Here is a 26,970-nt window from a genome sequence, read left to right as displayed (position 1 = left end):
ATGAGATGATGAAGCCGTTTTGACATATGAATAGCTTAGTTTGTGAAACTTAATTGTCTGTACAGCTATGAAAGATCACATTTCTTTTAGCATTCTTTTTCAAACTGGCCCAGGAATTATAAGGATTGCTGTGCAGTTTGTTTTCTTTATGGAAAAGTTCTATTAAAACAGATCTAGAAGTATCAAAGGGGCTCAGAAATTTCAAATAAAACAGTTAATTCTTTGCAACTTTATCGCTAATATCTACATTAACTTTCTTATGTTTATTTCATGATGTTATATTGTCTCACTTTGGCTTCTTGACTGATTCTCTTATGGCATTGATATAATGTGTTAATAATCACGGAATGCGGTTTTATATGTAAATATTTCTGTATTTCACACTGATATGCATATGTGCATCCCTGAAGAGAAATGCTTTTTATCATCAGCATGCTATGGCAAGCAATGTTACTCCAAAATAACAAAATCCTGTGTTCTGATACTGTGCTCAGTTGTTTCTTTGTGTAATTTGTATGTATTCCCACTATCTGCTTGAGTTTTCTCCTGCATCCCAAAAAACAGGTGCATGTTAGGTTCATTTGTAATTTCATATTGGCCCTGTGTGAGATGCAATGTGTGTGAATGGACCCAGTGATTGACTAGTGCTCTGTCCAGGGCTGTTTCCTGCCTTCTACCCAGTGTTGCCATGATAGTCTCTGGCCCCAGTGGCCATCATTTGCATTGAGCAGGTTTGCAAATGTTACATAATATTCATTCTGATATATTTATTTTGATTTGTTTGTTTTTTGTTTTTTTTTTAACAGATCACTGTGTAGAAAGATCATGTACACGCTCTGCCTCCCAAGCACATAGCCAGCCATCCAGTTCTCAGAGAACGTCCTCTTTCAAAGGACATAAATCTCCGCATAGACAATCCAAAAACACGGTGAGAACAATCTTCTTCTTTTTCTTTCAAGTGACCCATCATTTTGATCTCATAAGAAGGAAAGTGTGTTATAATATGGTACATTATTGTTTTTGATTGAATGTATCAAATTTACATGAGAGTTGACACATCAGACTGTATAGACACATATACATTATTCATATGATTTGTTCCAGTCTCTTAATTATTACTATGCAATAGAGGAGAAAAACAACATGACTTACCTGGTCATCCATTTATATTTAAAGCTGGTTAATCAAAACCCAGAAAATTAATCCATAACTGACCCCACAAAAATAGTTAATGAACCAGGCCTGCCTAGGATACAAGTAGCTCAAAAGGTGCCATAAACATGTTCCAAAGAAAACACTAAAACATCCCTTCTCATCATTCTTGGAAATGGCATATAATATTAATTATCATTGTTTTAACAAATTACAAAAATATATATATAAAACATCATCAGATATTCTAACAGTTATATTTTTGTGCATACTGTCAGTTTTATTATGCTACAGTATCAACTACTGACTGGAAAAGCTTTTTCTTGTATGCTTGAAGTGCACTTTAACCCTCAAATGAACAGTACTTGGTTGACATTTTCTAAATTTGTCGTATTTAAAGGTCCCTATAACACTTTTTACTCTAGATCACATTCTTTATCTGCCATCTTTATTCTTCCATTTTCTGACTAGCAGCTGATTTAGTTGCCAAAGAAACCATTTCAACTTATATTAAATCTGTGGACTATCAGAATACAGTACATTAAAATCATGAAACTCAAACTGCTTATATTACCATTCATTTACCATAGGTGCAAATGCCTAAGCACTGATATATTTAACTAATTTGTAGGTATGTTGCATAAAAATGCCCAAATTTGTTGCTTGTGATTATTCAAGGGAGGAGAAAAAACATGATCTATCTATTCATCCATTTGTTTTTAAAGGCAATTAATCCAAACCAGAGAAACCAACCACAGAGTATACAATGCATAAACCAACTTAATAGATTCAAAGACCAAATGTAAATAAGGTTATCTTTTTTCCATCTAGCTTCACAGCTCAGGGTAGAAATTTAACTCTGGAATTAAAATATAGAGACGACCCTGTTCTCAAATATCTTACCACCTCAGACATGCAGATTTGCTTACTAAAAAAAGACCGCTTTGAAATATGATAACTGATACAAGGTATCCATTTCCTGATTTTTAAATGGAGCTGAAACACTTTTAAATATTATAGAACTGTGTTATGCTTTACCTTATTTTCGTAACAATTGCAGTTGTATGGAATTTGATTTGGTTGAGCTCAGGCAAATAAAATGTCAATTAGGGATGTCACAAGAAACCATATTTCGGCATTGTGTCTATACAAATTCCCGAAAACGCAACTGTACCAGCCTTTTTTTTTTTAACAGAATTGGTAGTACTGAATGAGAGTCAGTACAGCACTTATGTGTGATTGCAATTTGACGGTTTACTCCAGAAGGCATAATAATACTTGAGAAAAGCATGAATCAAAACTACATATGAAAGTGACTCACAGTGGTGATAATATAGCACCATAAGAACACATGTTGAAAAGAAAAACATCACAGGTCGTGTCTTGAGATGCTTTGTGTTCAAGACTGGAGAATTCCAGTGCACAATTGTGAGAATAGTGCTTATTATTATTAAAAACAACAGACACACACACAAACACTCAGGCTTTCTTTATTGCCTACTTTATCCAATTACAGAGTTATTTCAGAAATAGAGTTGTGTGTGATTTGAGAACAGAAATAGTGTGACCTATCAGATGAGTTGTAATCATTTAGCTTGTAGTGCCAAGAGGTTGTAAGAGGAGACAAAAATGATGGCGAAATGAATAACTTTTTAATTCAGTGTCCTGCACAGGCCTCATAAACTAAGGCTTCATATACATTTTCTGATTGCACAGATGTCCATCCATCCATTCATTCTAACTAATTTGTTAGAATTTCTAACTAATCAGTTCCAGGATCAGTACTCTGGCAGTACTCAGAACAGTTGTAGCAAGTAAAAATTAGAGAGCAGTTTTAGGCAAAGTGGCTTTTTGACTTTTATACACGGGCAATGAAATGAGCAGCTCTATTTGTTAATACCAAAATGAAACTTATTTATTGCTTCGAAGTACTGCCATTAAACCAATTAGCAGGATAGGCAACATGTCACACTTCATTGCTAAGTACGAATATGCAAACACTGAACTTGTGTCATTTATTTGTTTTTTTGAAGCCAAACTAATGTTCATTAGTATAATCCATAAATTGTGACAAATGTTGTGAAAGCACATATGTCATACTGTATATTTGAAAGGTATGCTGGCAAATGTAATGTATTCTTATCAGTTACACTGAAGGTTAATATTTTAATTTGAGCTGGGAATCAATTTTAAAAAAATAACTAATTAATCACATAAATGTATGTAATTTATTATGCTTAATCACATCTAACATTAAAGAATGTAAGTATAAGATTAATTCATAAATAATGAGGTAACTACGGACTGAATCACAAATTTAATGTGGAATCAACACAAAGGAATTAAAAAAAATTAATGGCATAGTTTAAACTTAAACAATGACCTTAAACCTGAAATTTTAACAAAATACTATTGAGCAAGTGCAACCTGAATTTGAATGCCTTCCTAAAAGGTAAGTTGAAAAGAAGGCCAACGTATTAATTATAAAATTGGCATGGCATATAAGACAAAGACAAAGTAAAACTTAAAAGATCAAAATGACTGTTGACTTTGAATGCACTGCTGAAAGAATAAGCATCTCCTAAATGGGTATACAGTACATTAAAACTTGTGTTAAAACTCCCTAAACAATATCCTCAATTGTTTACCACCATCAACAACTTGATTTTTATACTCTACACAAGTGATTTTCAACTGGTCCACCATGGAAACTGGGTCCTTACATGACAGAGTCACGCTCCTCAGGTGGTCGAGACCTGTCTGAAGAGGACAAGACTACCTGGAGAAGCCGACATAAAAGCAGCTATGTGATCGCTGTTTAGCAGACACAACACTTATAGAGCACTTTAGTAGCCAGGAGATGTGTCAGGAGTTCATCTGCCTGGGTGCATGTTCACCAGTGACTTTTGCAGAGATGAGGGACAGTGGGCATACAAGTAGCCTCTGACCCTGGGTTAGCGGAGTGAGGCAGAGAGAGGATCACCTGTATGAGCGGCAAAAGGACGAAGCAGCTGGAAAATGCATCCAAAGTGTTCACTAAGTGCTGTCTACGAATGGCAATCTCTGAGCTGCTTTGTTTGCTGCCCCCCTGTTATGCCCCTTTTGGACATTTTAGCTCAATTAGAGATTTAATGCTTTTGTGGTTGGTAGAATCGTGGTGTGCCTTGGGATTTTTTGGGTTACAAAAAGTGTGCCACCACAGAAAAAATGTTGGAAAACACTGCTCTGCCTACACCTTTGCTCCTGGCATGTTAAAAAAGATCTCTGTTGTTGCTATCTCATTTAAAAACTGACACTGTGCATTACTTGGATGGTTATGTTGTATTCTTTGCATAAATTAATGAAGATACTGCAAACTTGAATCATGGGTAGGAATAATCATTACATTTCTATTTCATCAAATTTTGTCATTATATTAGGGCCGTCAGCACTGTAAGCTGGCTGGCAGACTGATGAGTTAAATACAGAGGTAGTAGAGACTTATTTTTGTTTTAGTACTTTTCAAAGATAACTTATTTAGTACTTATGTGATATGACTTTGATTTGATCTTCTTACAGAAGCATGAAGTGAAAAAAAGAGAACATAACTTTAACCTTCACAATTTTTTTCTAGCATTGCACCAGGACTGCCATAAACGTCCCTCCCCACCCCTTTTCCTCCTGCACCACTGCACCTCTGTCAATATGTGTAAATCAAGAAAATAAAAGCCAGTGCTACGTATTGACATGTGGTGTATCGTCGAGAACTACAGTATGTAATATGAAATGTTAAACCTTTAAATGAAAATTTTATTTCATAAAATTTTTTATAGGTATTATTTAAATGCGGTACTGGATGTGTATGTAATTCTTTAGGTAAACACTTAACTTATTAGTATTATTGTTTCAAAATGTTGAAAAAAACAAAAAAAACAACATAAAAATGCCGCCCTGACCAAAGCACTACCTGAGGCGTTTACATCATTGCCAGCCTTGGATGCAATAATATTTTTTAACGCATTAAACAAGCCACATTTATTGCAACAATTAACTTGTTAACTTTCTCAGGCCTAATTTTAATTCTGAATTTGTACACAGGCTAAGCAATAACTAAGTCATATAAGGTACTTTGAAAACGGCACAACAAAAGCTGTTTTACAGGAATTCACCCTGCTTTACCAGAATATGATTATGCCTAATCTAACAAACTTTATATTATTAGTTAGTGATTATAATTTTCTTGTATTATGGCTAGTCATTGTGAGAATATAAGTACGCAAAGGGTCTTATTATTTATTAGTGGTTAACATTTAGATTTGAAAAACTATTTCAGATACTTTTAATTAGACAGGCAACCGCAAAAAACCTGCCCAGCTACCTATTCTACCATGTTGTCAGGTGTTCCTGCATTATCTAAAAATATGCTTACATATAAGGTGGCTCTTGAAAAGTACAGTCATGTATGTTTTTCCCTGTTCTCTTTTTTAACTTATTTCTTCTGCATTACTTTCAGGAAGTGATGGAGAATGGCAGTCAACAGGTGCTTGTTAAAGCCCGCTTTGTTTTCAAACAAACAAATGAAGATGAGCTTTCATTTTCCAAGGGTGATGTTATCAGTGTGACACGCATGGAAGAGGGTGGCTGGTGGGAGGGCACCCTAAATGGCAAAACTGGATGGTTCCCCAGTAATTATGTGAGAGAGATCAAGGCAACTGGTAAGAAAAAATTTCAGACGCGTTACATTTAGTTGTTTTGGCTGAAGCAGTGCAAGCAGATACCATATTCATTAATTTCTTGTTCAAAAAATACTTTATGCTGCATTTAGAGGAAGAAGAATAGATTGATTGAGGTTAATCAGTCAGTTGACTGAGTATCCACTTTGCCTGTGATGGTGCATATAGTTGATGAGACATTTTGGCAAGGTTTCCTCTTTATTTTCAATATAATAATATATCAAAGTAACTGAAGTACACTCATTTTATTGATAAACACAGGGTTTATAGAATATTAATAAATAGTGTAAAAGAAACGCAAAGAACATGAAAAAGGATTGGAGTGCCAGGTAGCTAACCTAATACATAGCCATGTAGGAGAGAGGACTAAAACAGATACGACTTGAGCCTCTTTTATTTCCAAATTAGTTAAAAACTTTGTCCATATCCATCGTGTAGCATTGTTTTCCTCAGCTAGCTTTGGGTGTTATGCTTTAGTTGTGTGCTGTGAAAAAATATTTTCAGTTGAAACTTAAGAGTTCATAATAAATTGTTTTGACAATATAATTTGCACAATTTACGTATTGTTAAATGCTTCCATGTTTTTAGGACCTAAAAATGAATATTAAGAGATATTTCACATAATCAAAAATTCTGCAGCAGTATTTTGTCTTGTCCTTAGTTAAATTATATAAACTTCATAATGGGAGAACAATGATATGCACCTAGAAAGCACTACTGAGTAAACAGTGTAGAACACACAGATTATACATGTGGTGTTGTGTTAAACCAGTGGAAGCTAATGCACACACTGCAGTCCTTTAGATCTCTGTTCTGTACTACATGTTCCTATTGGCAACTCAGCAACTGAAGTAGATTATTTGCTGTTACTGTAAAACAGCCTTCTATTAAAATCACTTAAAATATTAAATTTTAGACCAGAGGTAATTTCTGTATAAAGTGTGCTTTATGTAAAACAAAGTTTTTGATGCATCTTTTGTCATTTAATCCAGGTGTAAGCCAGTGTGGTTTTTTTGTCCTCCATGATTCCTATACCTCATAGACATTAAACTGGATAACCCTAAAATGTGAATTAATTTCAACAAGGTCTTCTGTGACTTCTAAGTGTTCCACTTTTATTTATGTATAATATTTGTTCTTGGTAGCATGGTGGCACAGTAATTATCACTGCTGCCTCGTAGATTTGACATTCTAGGCTTGAATGTCATGCCCGGTTGGTGTCTGTATGGAGTTTGCACATTCTCCATGTGTTGGATTTTCCCAAGATAGTCTGATTTCCTCCCACACATCAAGCAAGTGAATATTAAGATAAGTGGTGACTCTAAATTGGTCAGGTGTAAGTTTTGGTGTATTTAAGAGTGGGTTCTATGATGCTTTGGTGGTCTATCTGTGGTTTTGTTTCTTTCTTGTGCCCAGTGTTCCTGGTGTAGGCTCTGGCTCCCCATAACCCTAAAATGGTTTAAGCATATTTGAGAATGTTATGTTATGTGAGTTTTGTGGTTGTTTACTATATTGTAAAACAATTTATATTCTTTATTTTTTTTATCCAGATAAGCCTATTTCTCCCAAAGCTTTGAAGGCTTTTGAGACACCCACACTGACAAAAAATTATTACAATGTGGTAAGGCTTTTTATGTTCTTGAATAATATTTCACAGAAAACATAATCTTAAAAAATCGGCCTTTCTACAGTTGTAGGCAAGCAGTTTTTTTTTTCTCTTTTGTACTGTTTTTAGAGTAAAATGAATTTGCTTAAATAGCTGGGTGAGTGCTTCCAAGTAAAAAAAAAGATACATTCTGTTAGGAAATTAAGCACTTTCATGCAGTAAAAGTGCTCACCTGTTTGTTGTGAAGGTTACAGTTTTTACTCCAAAGGAGAATAAACTTTTTAAATTATTTTATTTATATTCTTGAAGGCGAAAAAGGTAAAGAGGCTACTCCTCAAGTCCAAATTGGAAAAGATACACATGTATTAGTCACTTATCAGTTAGTCTTATAATTATAATCTTAGTCAAGGCTAGCTGGCAGAGATTGTATTGCCAATGCAATTATCAGATTCATGTATCCAAAGAGAAGTAAGTCTTTCAAAGGATGTACACAGTTGTAAGTACAGAGATTTATTTTTCACACAGTTTGTGTGATCGTAATTTTTGTGTTCATAGTTTGTGAAACTTTATCAGTTATATATTTTCTCAGATATTTAATGTAATAGATATAGAATATGATGAGAGAAATACTATAGCACCATGTTAAATACTAATTTAATTAGTTCTGTTTTGGTTAATGCTTAGAAACCATGAATAAATTGCATTTTTGCAATAGACAAAACGGTAAGCAAACATTTTTCCTAGGTCTTAAAAATGATCATTATCATGTATACGTTGCAGAGTGGGAGTAAGCTTGCAGTGATCACTGCAGACATGTTGTCTTTAAACCAGCATCACACTGCACTACTTTTCCAGTGATTTTTTTTTCACTCATTGCTTTCATTTACATAATCTTACCAAGTTATGGACAGTTGCAACACACACCCATGAATGCTAGTCATGTTGAATAATACTCCAGGACTGATTTTGTCTTAAATCAAAGGGGTGAGCTCGTGTGTGTATTACTATTCAAAATCAATGAGCACTTAGCTAGAAGTATAATATAATATCCAATGCAGCTGCAAGGAAAAAAGGAAAGTGGGTGTTTCAGACTGCACAAAAAGAAGAGAGACATGTGTTTGTCATAATATGACAGAATGAAAAAGAGAGGTCAAGATTATGGCTCAATTCGCCATACCTGGAAATATAACGTATAGCCACCAGCTATGTCAGGCAACACGTTAATTGGCTGTATGAATGAAGCGAGTCCTCAGTACTGTGGAAATGTAAAACTGTGGTAAGAAATTATGAGGAACTCATGTAATCTGTCATCCCCTGTATTTTCTACTAGTATAATCTGACATCATTAAGGGGATGAGTTTCAGCAGCTATAGTCTTTAGGTTTGATGTCTTTTCTCTTTGAATTTGTGTAGTGTGGTGATGGCCTTTGGTGACGTAATATATATATAAAAAAAAACAAAAAAAACAAACTGCTTGTTTAGATCTTCATGTAAGATCTTTTCCCACATGTGCCTTCCTGTTGGCTTTGCTAGAGTATACCAACTCAGACCTTTCAAAAAAGTTGGTGTAAGAATTTGTGTAAGAAGAGTCTTCTAGCTATACTTTGAAAGCAGATCCTACATATCTTTGGAGTGTCCAAAACAAATAAGAAAAAATAAGAGTTTAACACCTGTTTTCTAGGCACTAGCAGTGGGTTACACGTAATCTAGTAGTTGTTCACTTAGTAAATTCTTCCCTTACTAAGAGATGGATTCTGGGTTATGCATTAAGTTGTGGTGGGATCTAAATGCTAAATTTTTGCCACTGATGTAAATAAAAAAAAATGTATATGTATGTGTATGTACACAGTCATATGAAAAAGTTTGGGAACCCCTCTTAATTCTTTGGATTTTTGTTTATCATTTGCTGAGCCTTCAAAGTAGCAACCTCCTTTTAATATATGACATGCCTTATGGAAACAGTAGTATTTCAGCAGTGACATTAAGTTTATTGGATTAACAGAAAATATGCAATATGCATCATAACAAAATTAGACAGGTGCATAAATTTGGGCACCCCAACAGAGATATTACACCAATACTTAGTTGAGCCTCCTTTTGCAAATATAACAGCCTCTATAGACGCCTCCTATAGCCTTTGATGAGTGTCTGGATTCTGGATGGAGGTATTTTTGACCATTCTTCCATACAGAATCTCTCCAGTTCAGTTAAATTTGATGGCTGCTGAGCCTGAACAGCCTGCTTCAAATCATCCCATAGATTTTTGATGATATTCAAGTCAGGGGACTGTGATGGCCATTCCAGAACATTGTACTTCTCCCTCTGCATGAATGCCTTTGTAGATTTCGAACTGTGTTTTGGGTCATTGTCTAGTTGGAATATCCAACCCCTGTGTAACTTCAACTTTGTGACTGATGCTTGAACATTATCCTGAAGAATTCGTTGATATTGGGTTGAATTCATCCAACCATCGACTTTAACAAGGGCCCCAGTCCCTGGACTAGCCACACAGCCCCACAGCATGATAGAACCTCCACCAAATTTGACAGTAGGTAGCAGGTGTTTTTCTTGGAATGTGGTGTTCTTCTTCCGCCATGCAAAGCGCTTTTTGTTATGACCAAATAACTCAATTTTTGTCTCATCAGTACAAAGCACTTCGTTCCAAAATGATTCTGGCTTGTCTAAATGAGCATTTGCATACAACAAGTGACTGTTTGTGGCATGATTGCAGAAAGGGCTTCTTTCTCATCACCCTGCCATACAGATGTTCTTTATGCAAATTGTGCTGAATGGTAGAACGATGTACAGATAAACCATCTGCAGCAAGATGTTCTTGCAGGTCTTTGGAGGTGATCTGTGGGTTGTCTGTAACCATTCTCACAATCCTGCGCATATGCCACTCCTGTATTCCCAGACCTGGGTTTAACAGCAACTGTGCCTCTGGCCTTCCATTTCCTGATTACATTCCTTACAGTTGAAACTGACAGTTTAAACCTGTGTGATAGCTTTTTGTAGCCTTCCCCTAAACCATGATGCTGAACAATCTTTGTTTTCAGATCTTTTGAGAGTTGCTTTGAGGATCCCATGCTGTCACTCTTCAGAGAAGAGTCAATGGGAAGCACAACTTACAATTAACCACCTTGAATACCCTTTCTCATGATTGGACACACCTGTATATGAAGTTCAAGGCTTAACGAGCTAATCCAACCAATTTGGTGTTGCAAGTAATCAGTTTTGAGCAGTTACATGCATTCAACTCAGCAAAATTATAAGGTATCCACATTTTTGCACAGCCAGTTTTTCACATTTGATTTAATTTCATACAACTAAATACTGCTTCACTAAAAATCTTTGTTCAGAAAACACCCCAGTACTCAGATGTTCCTAGGAAATGAAAGACATACCACTGTTATCCTTTTTGTTGAAAGTAAATTATTATGCAGGCTGAGAGGGGTTCCCACACTTTTTCATATGACCTGTATGTGTATATGTATGTGTGTGTGTGTGTATATATATATATATATATATATATATATATGTGTGTGTGGTACTAGGGTGTTGTACCTAGTTAGCCATTATGAATGTAGAGAAAAGCCAAGCAAAATGACACCTTTTATTGGCTAACTGAAGAAGGCAGCCTGAAGAAGGGGCCTGAGCTGCCTCGAAACCTTGCATATTGTAATCTTTTTAGTTAGCCAATAAAAGGTGTCATTTTGCTTGGCTTTTCTCTATATATGTATGTTTAATACAGTATATTCATGACTATTGCAGATTGTTGAAGGGGTGAATCAACCCTTCTAGTCCAATCCATATGTTCTATTGCATTATATGCTTCTAAAAACAGAATTATTGTGACCTAAAGAAATTGACTCCAAGAAAAATACAAATTGTATGCACAGGATAATCAGTTTCTCTCCAAAAACTATTAGTTCTTCATGTCTAGTTAAGGAGTAAAGGAGATGTGCTATGTTTTATTTGTGTTTCCAAAGCAGTAAGACACTTTTTACCCCTTTCTAGCACTGTTTTATATCTAGTTAAGTATATTGGAGCAAGAGGAGTGGGAGCTTTCATGAAAATCACGCCCACCTCTCCCAGTGCAAGGTGAAACAAGTACATTCAAAACTAATGCATAATGATATTCTACTTTTGTTCAGACATGCAGCAAAAGACTTTCTCCATGCATACTTCAAAGTTTCATGTTTGGCAGTGTGTCTGATCCTGAGCTGAATTATTTGGAGTCTAACTGTAAACTTGTGATTGATAGAAATGAAAGACTTTCACTCGCCAACATAAAGCAGAAAAGATGAAAGTACTACTGCTGAGTGCTGGAGGTCATGGCAAATGAGAATGTATGATTTTATGGCTCTAAGATAATGCAGTCTCAGAGCCTCTTATCTAGTTGAGGCAATGTCAATCACCTGTAAAAATTCTGTTTTTTAAACCTCATTTGCTACATTTTAGGTTGTGCAAGATATTCTTGATAATGAACGTGAGTATGCAAAGGAGCTTCAGACACTACTGTGCAACCACCTGAGGACTTTGCAGTCATCTGATAAGTAAGTTTCTCTCTCCAGTGCAAACTGAATTGCGAAGTGTAAACACGAATAGACTGTTCATTGTTTAGTAGTTTAGTACTATTCATGAGCAAAGTTAATTTTCAGATTGAATTCTTATTATGTCTTTTTTGAATATTTAGGAATGGGGCTTTCTACATCTGAAATTTGATGTTTCTCCTAATTAATAAATGCTTCATTACTTTTAATATATGTACCTCAAATTTCAATTAAATGTTAGCGTACTTTATCATCTTGAGAATTATTGTACTTTTAAAAATTTCTTCTACTGTACATCTTTAGTAAAAAAAAAATTAATTGAAATCTTATATCCTGATGATCATCTGTATTTTTTAGTTCATTATTTGTGTCTGAACATTGCTCAGATGACATACACGTGATGCTTCTTGAGTTATTAAAGAGAGCATGACAGAATGCTATCCTATTTTTCCATTTTGTATGAGTGCATCAGCAGCTTCTGACTGGATCAACAGATACTACCAATTCATACATGTTGAGGGCTTCTTCATTATGGTGTTTTGGTTGTCGATTCTGGGCTGCTATTGTTTTACTCGTGGTTGTTATTTAGAGAAGAACAAATATTCCAGGGTAATACCTCTAGAGTTGTAGTGATGCTTCTGACTTCTCAAAATATAAAATATGCCATAACCTGTAAATTCTGGATTAAGTTAAAGCTTATGGAAGTTTAGTTATCTGAAATTGTGTCTCCTGTTAACAAGAATTAAACTCAAGGTGGAGAGAGATTTTAAATACTGATTAGATTTGACAAATGGAAAATGTGTACTGTCATCAGCTGAAAAATTAGGTAGCATCATTGTGTTGTGAGACAGTATGCTCCTTCTTTTTCTATGACTTAACTAATATTAAGTTAATTCAAGGCAGATTTGTCCATTATTGAGTACTCCTAAAGAACCTTTCTTTTATTGTATTTTATTGTATATAACAACTATTTTGTGCAGTACTCTATAGTTCTGATGCAATAATAAAAATACATTGTAAATGTAAATGTTGCTCTATCTAGAAGGTTAGTCTGGCATACTAGTACTGAAAAACCCAATTTTTTAAAGGGTATGGCATCGTTTGATACTAGAAGTATATGGTAATTTTCAAGCACCTCATGGTCAGTCTTTTTTAGTGTGATTGCAACTGCATACACCCTCTAACTCTAAACCCAACTTAAATAAAATGTATGTATTAATATCAACATGCAAGGGGGATAACCATTTCACAAATTGACCTGGAAAGTGTAGCTGGATGCTTGTTTAGAGTCTGCGAGGCACAGAATTCTGTGGCAGTGAAGTGAGGTTGCTGTGTTCCAAGGGAGAGGTGTGGTTTAGTTATCTGTTTTTTGCTTTGGTACAGTTGTAGTACCAATAATGAGGTCTGAAAGCTGAAGTTAAAATTTTAGCACCACTCCAATACTACTTTCTAGTATCCACAACTTCCCTGAAAAGACTCTTCCAATTTTTTCTGCAGCTCTAGTTTTATACTGATTATTCAATTAAGTTGAATTCAGCTTACACACACACTTTGTAAGGCTGAAAACAAAAAATAACTTTGCAATAAAAATACATAACCATGCACCTCTGCCCTCATTTCTTCTGATGTCTCAGATCTAGTGCTAAGGAAAGTCTTGCAATACACTTATATTTTGTTTATGAATTTTACAGGAATCCTTAGTGAACTTCATATTGGACTTAATATCTGTTTTGCATAGACCTTATCTGTCTGAAAGCCAGAAAAATGCATAATGAACTTTATAAAAAGCAGGAAATGCAGTCTGTATGCTACTTTGGACTAACACAACTGTCCTGCACGTTTTTCTTGTGGCTCTGACTCTTACTTGAAATATTTAAATGTGTTGCTAATCTACAACACACACTTTTTTGAAAGAAATCTTTTTGTGCCCATGTCAGCTTAAAACTTGGTGTACATTATACAATATAACATATTCACTGAAATGTTAAGTAGATCTGCTAATATGGCTTTTACAATACCTTATATTTATTTAATGTTTATAGATTTGTTTATTTGTCTTTTTCTTGAGGTTGTAGTTGACATCTTCAAACATCTTTAGAATGTTTTTAATCACCTTTGTTAGTGGTTTATTTTTTTCCATTCAAATTTTTTTTAGACTTCCAGCCACTGATTGTGCATCCCTAATGGGGAATTTGGAAGAAATATTCACATTTCAGCAAAATCTTTGTCAGAGTTTGGAGGACTGTGCAAAGTAAGGGTTCTGTGTGATGGCATGATTACATTTCTCTAGTAAATGTTCAATGTGATATTATATTTTTAAAAATACAAATTTGTAAAAATAAAAACAATTTTGCCAATTACAAGCCATACAAACTAAAATATATTGTCTCTTATTATTCTATTTATTATTCTTGTTTAAAAGAATTGTAAAGTCAGAATTTAAAGATTGCCTTTGTGCTGATTTTTGTTATGTTACTTGATAATTCATAGGATATATTGTATTTAAAGAAATTTTTTAAAATAATATTTACCATTTAACTTTGTCTGCATATTTGTGTTCATGTAGAAAATTGGTTTTAAAGTTTCATTTGCCTTCCTTCATCTTTCCTTCCTTATTTCATAAGTTGATTTAATTTGATAATTTTTTCACCATGTCACCTCTTAATTGTTGTCTTAATTGCTGTATGCTTAAATTGAAAAGATTAATTTCATTCAGTCCTTCATAGCTAATCCCTGTGCTCCTGGAATAGCTCTTCTCCATGTTCTTTTCAGCAATGATGTTTTAGTTTTATAATCTTGAGACCAATTCTATATATAGTATTTTAGATGTGAGGTAAAGTGTTGTACCATGTTAGCCATTATGGATGCAATGAGAAGTCAAGCAAAATGACACCTTTTATTGGCTAACTGAACAGGTTACAATATGCAAGCTTTCGTGGCAGCTCAGGCTCCTTCTTCAGGCAAGTTGTAGATTTTCACTTAACGTAGACCTGGTTAAGTGCTTGGCCATTGAAGTAAATCTTCATTGTATGCATGTGGAGAGGGGCAGTTGACTACAACTTGCCTGACGAAGGGATCTGAGCTGCCTCGAAAGTTTGCATATTGTAATCTGTTCAGATGTGGCGTAACAAATACATTATGTATTTTAATTAGGATTATACTACAATTTAGGCATCACATCAATAATGAAACATCAAAAATGTGCAGACCTAATTATGCTATCATAACATTTTCAAAACTGTTTAATTTAGTACAGGTAGTCCCCAGGTTACGTACATCCGACCTACGAATTACGAACGAGGACGCAGCTGCGACACATGCGCCTCAGTAACTGCCGCTCCGTCATCTTTGTCCTGGAGTTGCTGCAAGCAGTGGCTAGAGGGAGGCGATTTCGCTGCTCGCGCAGTGTAGTGTCCCTTGGGTGGCTCCCGGCAGCAAGCGGTGACCCGTGGTCCATAGTCAGCAGGGCCATAGCTATCGCTCGTGTGCAGGATGATGGTTCGCTGCCCACCCACTACACCACCACAGCTACTGCTCCTGATAGGACGCTGGCTTGAAGGAGTGGAGGGGGGCGTTTCACTGCCTGCCCAGCACGCATGGTTGGTAATGCTGCAAGCGGTGACCCAGTTGTGGCTGAATGGGGCGGCGGGGGGTAGTATTGTAGTGTGCCTCGGATGGTTCCCTGTTGAATTGGGGTTGGGCGATTCACTACCCACCTTTGGCCACACCATGTTTGTTCTTAGTGGGCGGACACTGCAAGCAGCATATTGTAGTGGAGGTGACTGTGAGGTGGGCTGGTGATGAACTGCCCCTCGCCGCCCCCATTCATTCTCAATAGCAAGCCTGCTTGTACTGTTATGCACATAGCAGGAAGTTGTCTCTTGTCAGTACATCAGACATGTTGATGGGTGCCTTCCTGCTGTGATAGCATGTAGAGTGTTGTGCAGAAGAGCTCATCTTAACCTTTTGTCTTCACCCTTCAAGAATGTCTCTGAAACACAAATCTGATGCAAGTGCTGGTGATACAGTAAAGAAGTGAAAAACCATCACCATTGAAAATAAAGTAGAAATAATAAAAAGGTCAGAGAGAGGTGAAACTCCATCATTCATTGGCAGAGCACTTGGTTACAGTCAGTACCAACAATAGCATTTATTAAAATAATGTACCTGTTCTGACTAACATACAAATTCAACTTAAGTACAAACCTACAGTCCCTATCTCGTACGTAACCCGGGGACTGCCTGTACAGGGTCACATGATATTTGGCCTAATAGCAGAGGTATTCCTGATCAGGTAGTCCATATTGTATATTTATGTAACAAGACACTATAAAAGCAAGCCTGCTTGTTGAACACTGCAGTTTGCCAAGTAAAAAATTGGCAATGTGGTAATGTTTCACTATAAAAGCCTGTGGAAATTCAAAATGAAATTCAAAAAGCAAACTGACAAGATTTTCACTTAAGGAGGACCTGGTTAAGTGCTTGGCCACTGAAGTAAATCTTCATGGTATGCATCTGGATAGGGGCACAAAGGGGCACATGATTTCTGCAGCATGTGCATCCTATTAGCTGCGAAGAAGGCCTTGTGTGCCACCATGCAAAAATGGTGCAGTGCCCTCTTTGTCCTACAGTATATCATGCAAAATCTTGTTAGCCATTGGGATTCTTTGTGTAAACTGTTTGATTAAAGACAGGGATACATCTGCTAAATTCTATGTATTGCTGTTCAATTTGCATAGTCTCCTCAAATGTTTGCTTCTTTGCAGTTATACCAATATAGAAATAATTCTCCTGACATGTGATTTTTTTATATGGAAAATACATTATTTACAGTAAACTATGAAACTGAATGTGCATATTTTTCTTTTTGTTGAGTTTTTAATTGCATATGATATTACATCTCACGCCAACATGTCCACAACCTTTTCACATACAGTACATGTAATCAAAAGACTTGTTTACTATATAATAAGATTCATAACTGGAGTAAGAATGATCACTTTACAGTACTTGTCAGTTAGTTGCATTTTATTACAATGTTTGGTCATCAAAAAAATAATTCAAAATAGTGAACTGGTTAGACAAAAAAATAAATAAAAATAACATTACCTCCACAAACTTTGCCCACATCGCAGAAAAAATTCCCCCATTTTAGTCCTTATATCAGTAACTAATATGCATGACTGAATCAATGAGATCCTCATAATGCAGGACAATAAGAGTAGTTTAGATAGTACTATTTTTCTCCGTATTACTTACTGTTTCATCATCTTATATTTTAAACTTTTGTTTAAAAAAAAAAATGCTTATTTTTGCTCAAGTTAATCTATATTAGTGGTGTCATGATTATTTTGATTACTTAATAAACTTGATCTAAAAAAAAAATCCTTGATTGAAGTTTACCTCTTTTGAGTAATTTGTAAACGAAGCAAAAACGAGTTCAATCAGAAAGCATCAGAAATTATCAATAGGTTTGGAATATTTCATTGTAACACTAATTTAGCATACCATCTAATTTTCACCCAAGACCTGCCTGATGCATCAAGGTTAGCTTTGGCTAACAATGAACTACGTGTATCTGTAGTGTGCTTTGTCAGCTTATTATAATGGCTGGGGATATTTGACACCTCTAGATCTTTTTCCTCCTGTCTGTGTGTACTCTTCTAGTTTAACCTCTTATGCACTTATTGCACCTAAATTATCATACCCAAAAGTAAACGGCTATTACTCTGCGTATAAAATAAAGGAGCCACAAATGGCTGAAGAGTAATGAGTACAACACCGTATTTTAAAAGAAAGTGTGTGTGTATATATATATATCTATATATGGTTAAAAGCCTTGGTTATGCCAATATCAACTAAATAAAAGACCAAAAAATGGAGCTTTACGAATTTCTCTCTAAATAACTGGATTTTATTGAAATCAGTTTTTCCTTGTACCCTAATCTATCAGTTAAAATTGTACAAAGTTTAGTTGTAATATCCCATAGCATTGCAGAGTTTTACTGTTTGGCACAAGGTGTTATGAAACATAGTGTCCCTTTTTGGAAACATTTATTCTCTTGCACCTGAACAATCTGTCAAAACAAGTATTTCAGTACCAGTTATATTTTGTTTTGTTTTTTTTAATAAGGAAAAAGAAATTTATATTTACACTCAAACACGCCTACACTATTTATCTGTCTGAAGCAACAAGTAACCAATTTGTAACTATGTATGTGTAATTATGCATTCATCGAAAACTTTACTTTTGAAATTATTTTTCATGCCAGTCCTTGAAACAATTTCTGTTTACCACTAGACATGGTGAAACCTTAAAATTTGTATACTAGATTGAGGTTTTTGTGCTGCAATTCTCACATCTTTTCCTGTCTTATGTTCCAGTTGCCTTACAAAAGTTCAGTACTTTTTTTTAATTTATTTTTCATGTTGTTGTGGCTTTTTTCTAGCATTTCATGTCTGGAATAAAGTAAGTTCATGCATACATATACATACATTTTTATACTAGTTTCTTCTGGGGGGAGGGAAAATGCCTTTCCTGGCAGCCCTGGGCACAGGGCATGAAATGAGTAGCCCTGAGTGTAGAGCTAATCATACAGAGTTAGTCATACAGACAAGTAAACCTAAACTAGTGTTTCTCAGTCACTTTTCAGTCACAAGCACATGAGACTTTTTCACAGTATAATCTGGCCCACTCCCACCACCAAAGGTATTAACAGAACTATGCAAGATTTTTCAATCCCATTTCTAATTGCGCTTGCTTCACCAAGTGCTCCCTTCATATCCCTAAAGGATGTACTTAAGTTTTAATTTACTGTTTGCAGTCAAACTTGTTTCTGACTTCCTGGGGGTTTAGTGAGGGTTTTGAGTTTAATAAAAAACGAATAAGAAAGTGAGGGGATCCTCACGTGAAACTTGAAGAGGCACAAATAGAGCGTAACAGTGTACACAGGTATGCTAAGAAACATTGCCTGTACTCAAGGTTGAAATTAAAAAAGAGCACTGCACACTAAACTGACACAGGGAAAATGTGAAGCACACATCGTCCGGGCATGATAATTGAACTCATAACACTTGAACTATAAAACTGCACAGCATAATACTTCAAACTTATACTAGAAGCAATATTTGCAAATCAAGTGTAGCATCAAGTCCTTCATCAAATATGTTGTTCTTAATAGAGTCAAAACTGTGATCAGAATATGACTCAAGCTTTGTGCATATCGATGGATAAAGATGAGCTGTCACAGAAGCAATTCATTTCCTTTCTTTTATGCACTGCTGTGACATACTGTATATTGTGAATGTCCGTTATAGACAACTATACATCATTAGAATGGGCTGAAACTCAACTATCCAATGATATTGAGCCTTCACTGTATGTGGCTTGAAGTAGGTGAAATCTTTGATAAAAGCAGAATCACTAAATTTTATGACAGTGTGTTCAGCTCAGGGTATATCTGTACGAATCACATATTTTAATAATGAAAGAGAGTAGACAACATGGAAACTTATGATTTATTTGAAAGAAAACATCTGTTTGTATGTAAAAATACCTTTATTGCTTTTGATTGACTTGTGAGTTTATTGCAATGTACACAAACAGAAGACTCAGGAGCCCTCATGCATAAGTGGTTAAATATTATAATAATACAGTGGAACCTCGGTTCACGAACGTCTCTGAACATGTACAGATCGGTTTACGACCAAAAAGTTTGCCAAACTTTTACATCTGTTCACAACCACACACTCGGTATACGAACAAGCCAATTTCCCTTTCAGTTTGTACGTGTTCAGTCTCTCCCTGTGCATATCCTATGCAGCGAGCGAGCAAGCGAGAGTGGGACACACACACACAGGCGTGAGAGAGAGAGAGCGAGAGGGAGACACACACACACACACGTGAGAGAGACACACACGCACACAGATGAGAGAGACAGAGACACACACACACACACAGGCGGGCGAGAGAGAGAGAGAGACACACACGCACACGCGAGAGAGAGGGCTGGATGCTTAAGGTAGGAAGGCAGTTAAAGAATGCATTGGGCTTGTTTTTGTTTTCACTTCTGTTTACAGCGATCTGTTCATAGCGTGCATTGTTGCAATGTTACTTTTCTTGGTGGTTTATTAAATTACAGATTTTTCAAATGTTCATTTTTTTTCCCTGTGCTTAAAAACTCGTTAAAAAAAAAAAAAAAAAGTGTTTTTTGCGAGTGGTTCGTAGCGCTATAGCGCGAACTATTGCAGTGTTAGTTTTCTCTGTTGTTCAAGGTTTTCTCAGTGTTATTCAATGTTTTTACATTTAGTTTACTATTATGCTGTGCATTATATGGTATAATTAACTATATTTGAGCTTAAAAACTTAAAAATATATATATATTTACATACAGTTCGTACGGTCTGGAACGGATTCATTGTATTTATATACAATCCTATGGGGGAAATTACTTCGGTTCACAACCAAATCGGGTTATAATAATATTAATGATAAGATGACCTTTCTCACCCACTCATTATTTTCTGCTGCAGCCTCTATGCTAAGAATGAACTGAATGATTAATCACAACAGAACTATAAAAGTTGCCAGAGCATATAAACACAGTCTGATTACTTCCAGAAATTGTTTACTTATGTTATCTCAAGAAATACCAACTGATGGCTCAAAACCTGTCTGACCCTATTTATCACGGCACTACACACATGCTGAGAGGCATTTGCAAGGCTGAAATGGTGCCTGTACTGTATACAGTATGTGCTTGTACCTAAAAATCTTTAAATATTTTATATACTGGTATACTGGAGAAATATAATATTGCATTCTATCTGCTTACTTAGTGTTGCCATAATAAAAATTCCTTTGTCTAACACAAAGAAACACACCAATATCCTAGCAGCTCAGAGTTCCAGCTAAAGGGAAGGCTTCTTATTTGCCTAGCACATATCTTTTGGGATATTTCAAAAGCTGGCAGGATCTTTTCATTTTAAATCGGATGTGAGGTGTTTGAAAGAGGAATGATGCCTGTATAGTAGAAACCTTTTGCTGCTTAAATGTTTATAATTTTAATGATGACATTTTAAAGCCTTCTAGTTTAAAAAAAGTGAGCATTTCTCTGGATTTCCTTCTATACTGTAAGAAAAAAACTTTTAAGTGCTGTTTGTCAGATGCAGACAGATTTTTGGGTCTCTGTGTATTGTTTCATCAATTTGGCCATTTTGTTCAGATTTCTTTATGGCATCTTGGAATCACATTGTGAAATTCTGGTTTGGTATTTTTCTTCTCAATGAGTATACACATTGATACAACCATGATTTTCAAAGTGTATTAACATGGTCTTTTTCAAACCTCTTTTCTAGGCACCTTTGTATTTGTGATTAGCACAAAAACAGACTTCTTCTTTACTACTTCCTTAATTTAAATTGGGTACTGTATGCTATAGGTGGAATTTAACAAATACATAGCATAACTGGGATGCCTCAGTGAGGGTTTTGGGAACTAAGCATGTTATTCTTACCTGTTCTAACATATCAGTTTGTTTTTAGGAAACAAATGGAATTCCTATTACTTTTTATTGTATCAATGTTTATGTCTGTATTCTAATATTATATAGTGTTGAGCAAATAAATATATGATTTATAATGAGCTTCAAAAATAATTTTTTTAGGGTGGCCTAAGATTTTGACACTTGATTGTTTCAATTTTTAGTTCTTTTCTTTTTTTTTTTGTGTTACAGGTTATCAGAATCACTGCAGAGGATAGGAGGCTGTTTCATGTCCCACATGTCTCAGCTAAAGAGCTTGTACAGTTCATATTGTTCTAACCACCCATCTGCTGTCCGTGTACTTACTGAGCACAGGTAAGTCAAGGTGCAGAGGAAGGATAAAAGCAGAAATTCGTGCACTTAGTATATTCCTTAACAAACTCTTCTATTTCTACCTCTTTTCTTGGTTATATTTGTGGTAACTGAGAGAGAGAATGAATTCTAGAATTAAAAAATAATAAAAGATTCTTTTTTTTACCACTTCAAGATGATAGAAGTAGATCTGTTAGATATTTCATAACATTTTTAATTTGTTTTCGACCTCTTCAATCATACTTTTAAGGTGTTTGGAAGTGTATTGCAACACTTCTAATAATCAGAGCATCATTCACAGTGATTTATTTGGTAAAAACGTACCTGGATTTTGCAACTTATTGTGCTTGTAATACATGTGTTCAACATAACTAATTCTCCAGCTGTAAAAATTCTTAAAGAGAAATATCTCCACTTTATTCTGATGGGTATTATTTGAATATTAACTGAAGTAAGTTCTAGCCAGTTTATTCAAAAGTACTAGAAAATGGCCAAAAATAAGTCTAAGGGTTTTCAGGAAACTATTTATTCCCTAAAGTTATATATTTTGAAAAGTATTGTATACTGGAGAAATTCTGGAAGCCTTTAAGGTAGAAAATAGTATTTTATATTATTTAGATAATACAATTTTGCACTCCATAGTAACTACTTGCCATCTAACTTAATTTATCTCATTGGAAAATAATAGATATAATCTATACATATTAATAAAAGGCAAAGCCCTCACTGACTCACTGACTGACTGACTGACTCACTCATCACTAATTCTCGAACTTCCCGTGTAGGTGGAAGGCTGAAATTTGGCAGGCTCATTCCTTACAGCTTACTTACAAAAGTTAGGCAGGTTTCATTTCGAAATTCTATGCGTAATGGTCATAACTGGAACATGTTTTTTGTCCATATACTGTAATGGAGGAGGCGGAGTCATGTATCGCGTCATCACGCCTCCTATGTAATCACGTGAACTAAAAACAAGGAAGAGATTTACAGCACGAGTCAAACGCGGGAACGAAGGTAAATGATGTTAATTTTTCACTGTCTTTTAATACTGTGTAAGCATACATATTAACACATGTGCAATTAAACGTGTGCATTTACGGGGTGATTTCTCAGGCTTAAAAGCTCGCCTTTTATCAAACGCGGGAACAAAGGTAACTGACGTTGTTCACTGTCTTTTAATACTGTGTAACCATACATATTAACACATGTGCAATTAAACGTGTGCATTTACGGGGTGATTTCTCAGGCTTAAAAGCTCGCCTTTTACTAAAAAGGTAAATGCAAAACTATTTTCAATCATTCTATGATCTGCTTCTCACAACTGAAGGCACCGTGGCTGATGTTACGTCACTTGCTGTCCAACCATAAGCGTTACCTGGTAGGTAACCGGCCAGTCACTTCACTCCCTTACGGGAATCGAACCTCTGAGGTTTTCTTTTGTTCTTAATTAAAATTTAAAAGCAATACTTTACCGCTGCTAAGCCCCTCTAGCGCTGACGTCCGAGGTTCGATTACCGTAAGCAAGTGCAGTGAGTGTGTAATTACATTCACGGCATTCGTAGTCTGATTCACAATCTGATTGTATGGGTGGTTACCTACCAGGTAACGCTTATAGTTGGCCACCAAGTCAGGTCGAAGTGATCACTCGAGTAAAGGCAGCTTCACAAAAAAACAGATCCTTAACAAACTGTTATTAGTATATTTTCCCTCAATTTAAAAAGGTTTTATTTTCTTCTTAATAAAAATTTAAAAGCAGTACTTCGCCGGTGCGAAGCGCGTGGATTTGACCGACTGACACATACAGACATATTCATGAGTGCAGGTACTTCGGAAAGAAAGCACCGTGTAAACCTAAAGTTTAAATTAAGTTCATAGACCTACAAAAGGTTGCCATTCATTTGAGGCAAGATTGCTTTTCTTCTGTACAACTATACGTTGCATTCTCAAGAGTGTGCTTGCACGGCTTCGGATATAGATATATATATATATATATATATATATATATATATTATATATATATATATATATATATATATATATATATATATATATATATATATATATATATATGTATGTCTATATATAAATATGTAAGCTTATAAGTACTGCCTTACTTCTCTTTAAGAAAGGAAGATGTAATGATACTTGATTTAAACGATTCCATGTCTTCCTGGGTTTGCTTAGCTTATTGTCAATATCTTTACACGTTTTTTTTAAGACTTATTGACTGAAACGGGCTTTCACGAAAAAAGTTAGGGCTTTGCTACAGGATACACCCTCCACAAGTTAAGCAAGTAAAAATAAAATATATATTTCTGTTTTATTTAAACCTTTTAACTTCGTATGCATAGCCCCATTTGGCTGTTTAATTTTTTTTTTTCTTTCTTCAGTAATATTTAATCTCCTTAAAGAAAAAGAACATATCCATTTTACTTTTTTTGTATCTCTTTAGTAATATTTTAGTGTAAAAGGATAACCAGTATTTAAACCTTTTATGTTACTTTATACATTTATTTTACACAATGTTGAAAAATTAATAAGAAAACTACATATTTTGGCAGCTGCTGCTTTCATTTTCAATGAAATGAAAAAAGCTCTCCAAGAGAAAATGTCAATGAAGAAGAAACAGTTTGCACTATCTAAAAATGAGAAACCCTCATTTATAAAAGTTTGCTGCAGATGACTTAACTGAAAATAAATTAATAGTTCCTATGTGTATAATACATATTTATCTATTTTACTTATGCCTTTATTCCACCAACTTACAACATCTGAGGTACAATTTGTTACATTACTTTTGTTTTTTGCAGCACAGGCAGGTGAAGTGACTTCCTCAGGGTCACACAGTGGTGTCAGTACCAGGATTTGAACTGACAAGCTCCGGGTTTACTGAAATATTACTGAAGAAAGAAAAAAAATGAAAACGGGCAAATAGGGCTATGCATACAGATGTCCATCCATCCATTATCCAACCCGCTATATCCTAAATACAGGAGCCAATAAGTAGATATGTATATATACAGTATATATATATATATATATATATATATATATATATATATATATATCTCCATCCATCCATCCATCCATTTTCCAACCCGCTGAATCCGAACACAGGGTCACGGGGGTCTGCTGGAGCCAACACAGGGCACAAGGCAGGAACCAATCCTGGGCAGGGTGCCAACCCACCGCAGGACACACACAAACACACCCACACACCAAGCACACACTAGGGCCAATTTAGTATCGCCAATCCACCTAACCTGCATGTCTTTGGACTGTGGGAGGAAACCGGAGCGCCCGGAGGAAACCCACGCAGACACGGGGAGAACATGCAAACTCCACGCAGGGAGGACCTGGGAAGCGAACCCAGGTCCCCAGATCTCCCAACTGCGAGGCAGCAGCGCTACCCACTGCGCCACCGCGCCGCCCATATATATGTATGTATGTATGTATGTATGTATGTATGTATGTATGTATGTATGTATGTATGTCTGTCTGTCTGTCTGTCTGTCTGTCTATATTTTTATATATATATATATATATATATATATATGTAGATATGTAAATTTGTATATGTATATATATATGTTTATGTGGATGTGTATATGTGTATATACGTGTGTATATGTAGATATGTGTATATGTAGATATGTATATATATATGTAGATATGTTTATGTATATATATAGTTACATAACCTCTTTAACACACTACTTCTCTGCTGCAAAGCGCGGGTATTTTGCTGTATATATATATATATATATATATATATATATATATATATATATATATACAGTGCTCAGCATAAATGAGTACACCCCACTACATTTGTCAGAAAACCTTTAGTTTCCTTTCAGTATCAACATTGTCTATGAGATACTGTACTACAAAATAATCCCACAAATGTGGGCCACTGATTGCAAACAAGATTTGTTAATTTGCACACACAAAAAAGTGATTATCCTAACAAATTCATTCAAGCCCATGTAGCAAAAATGAGTACACCCCAATTATAGTCTTAGGAGAAAACTAAGACTTAAGACTACAAAAGTTCAATTAACAGGCATTCAACCACAGGTGAGTCTAATGATTCATTTAAGAGGTGTCCAGCAGACAGGTGACTATAAAAGGGCATTACTTAACAAAGAAAAGCCCTTCCCATTTCATGCTGTCAGCGATGGCTCCACATGGAAGAGAAATGTCAAAAAATCTGAGAAAGGAAATCATTACTTTACACAAAAAAGGTGAGGGCTACAAGAAGATCAGCAAAGCTTTACATATCAGTCAAAATACTGTAGCAAAAGTGATCCAAAAATTTAAGAAAGATGGAAGTGCAACCATCTTACAGAGGCGTGCAGGCTGTCCATGGAAGTTAACATCTCGACAGGAGCGTCTTCTGATGAGAAGGGTTGAAGAAAATCGGCATGCAAGTTCACTGCAGTTAGCTAGAGCAGTAGAAAGCCAAACTGGAGTGACTGTTTCCCGTGACACAATACGGCGCACACTGCAGAGGAATGGCATGCATGGGTATCGTCCATGAAGGAAGCCTCTCCTAAAGCCCATGCACAAAAAAGCACGCCTAGAATTTGCTAAGGCCCATGCTGAAAAAGATGAAGACTACTGGGACTCTATACTCTGGAGTGATGAGACAAAGATCAGTTTTTAGAACTAATGGTTTCAAAACTGCATGGCGTCGTAAAGGTGAGGATTTCAAAGAAAAATGCATGGTGCCTACAGTGAAACATGGTGGTGGCAGTGTCCTTATGTGGGGCTGCATGAGTGCTGCTGGTGTTGGGGAGCTGCATTTCATTGATGGTATCATGAACTCAACAATGTACTGCTCTATATTGAAGGAGAAGATTCTGCCATCACTCCGTGCACTTGGTCGTCGTGCACTTTTCCAACACGACAATGATCCAAAACACACATCTAAAGCTACTGTTGCATTTCTGAAGAAGAACAGGGTGAAGGTGATTGAATGGCCAAGTATGTCTCCTGATCTGAACCTAATTGAACACCTGTGGGGAATTCTGAAGCGACAAGTTGAGCATCACTCTCCATCCAGCATCCAGGCTCTAAAAGAGGTTATTC

The 26,970-nt window shown here is 35.6% G+C and overlaps 1 protein-coding gene across 2 annotated transcripts in view; it reads left to right on the top strand.

Moving 5' to 3' along the window:
- Window positions 1-26,970, top strand: part of arhgef6 (Rac/Cdc42 guanine nucleotide exchange factor (GEF) 6) — a 172,873-nt gene that overhangs the window by 43,636 nt on the left and 102,267 nt on the right. For both annotated transcript variants that reach the window (XM_028815801.2, XM_028815800.2), the window contains exons 4-9: window positions 807-928; window positions 5,645-5,846; window positions 7,415-7,485; window positions 11,931-12,025; window positions 14,178-14,273; window positions 21,757-21,879. In XM_028815801.2, the coding sequence (XP_028671634.1) occupies window positions 807-928; window positions 5,645-5,846; window positions 7,415-7,485; window positions 11,931-12,025; window positions 14,178-14,273; window positions 21,757-21,879 (709 nt within the window). The remainder of the gene's footprint in view (window positions 1-806; window positions 929-5,644; window positions 5,847-7,414; window positions 7,486-11,930; window positions 12,026-14,177; window positions 14,274-21,756; window positions 21,880-26,970) is intronic.

Source organism: Erpetoichthys calabaricus, chromosome 12 (genome assembly GCF_900747795.2).
Source record: "Erpetoichthys calabaricus chromosome 12, fErpCal1.3, whole genome shotgun sequence".
In the NCBI taxonomy this organism is placed as follows: domain Eukaryota; kingdom Metazoa; phylum Chordata; class Cladistia; order Polypteriformes; family Polypteridae; genus Erpetoichthys; species Erpetoichthys calabaricus.
This window is presented reverse-complemented; position numbering and strand designations above follow the sequence as displayed.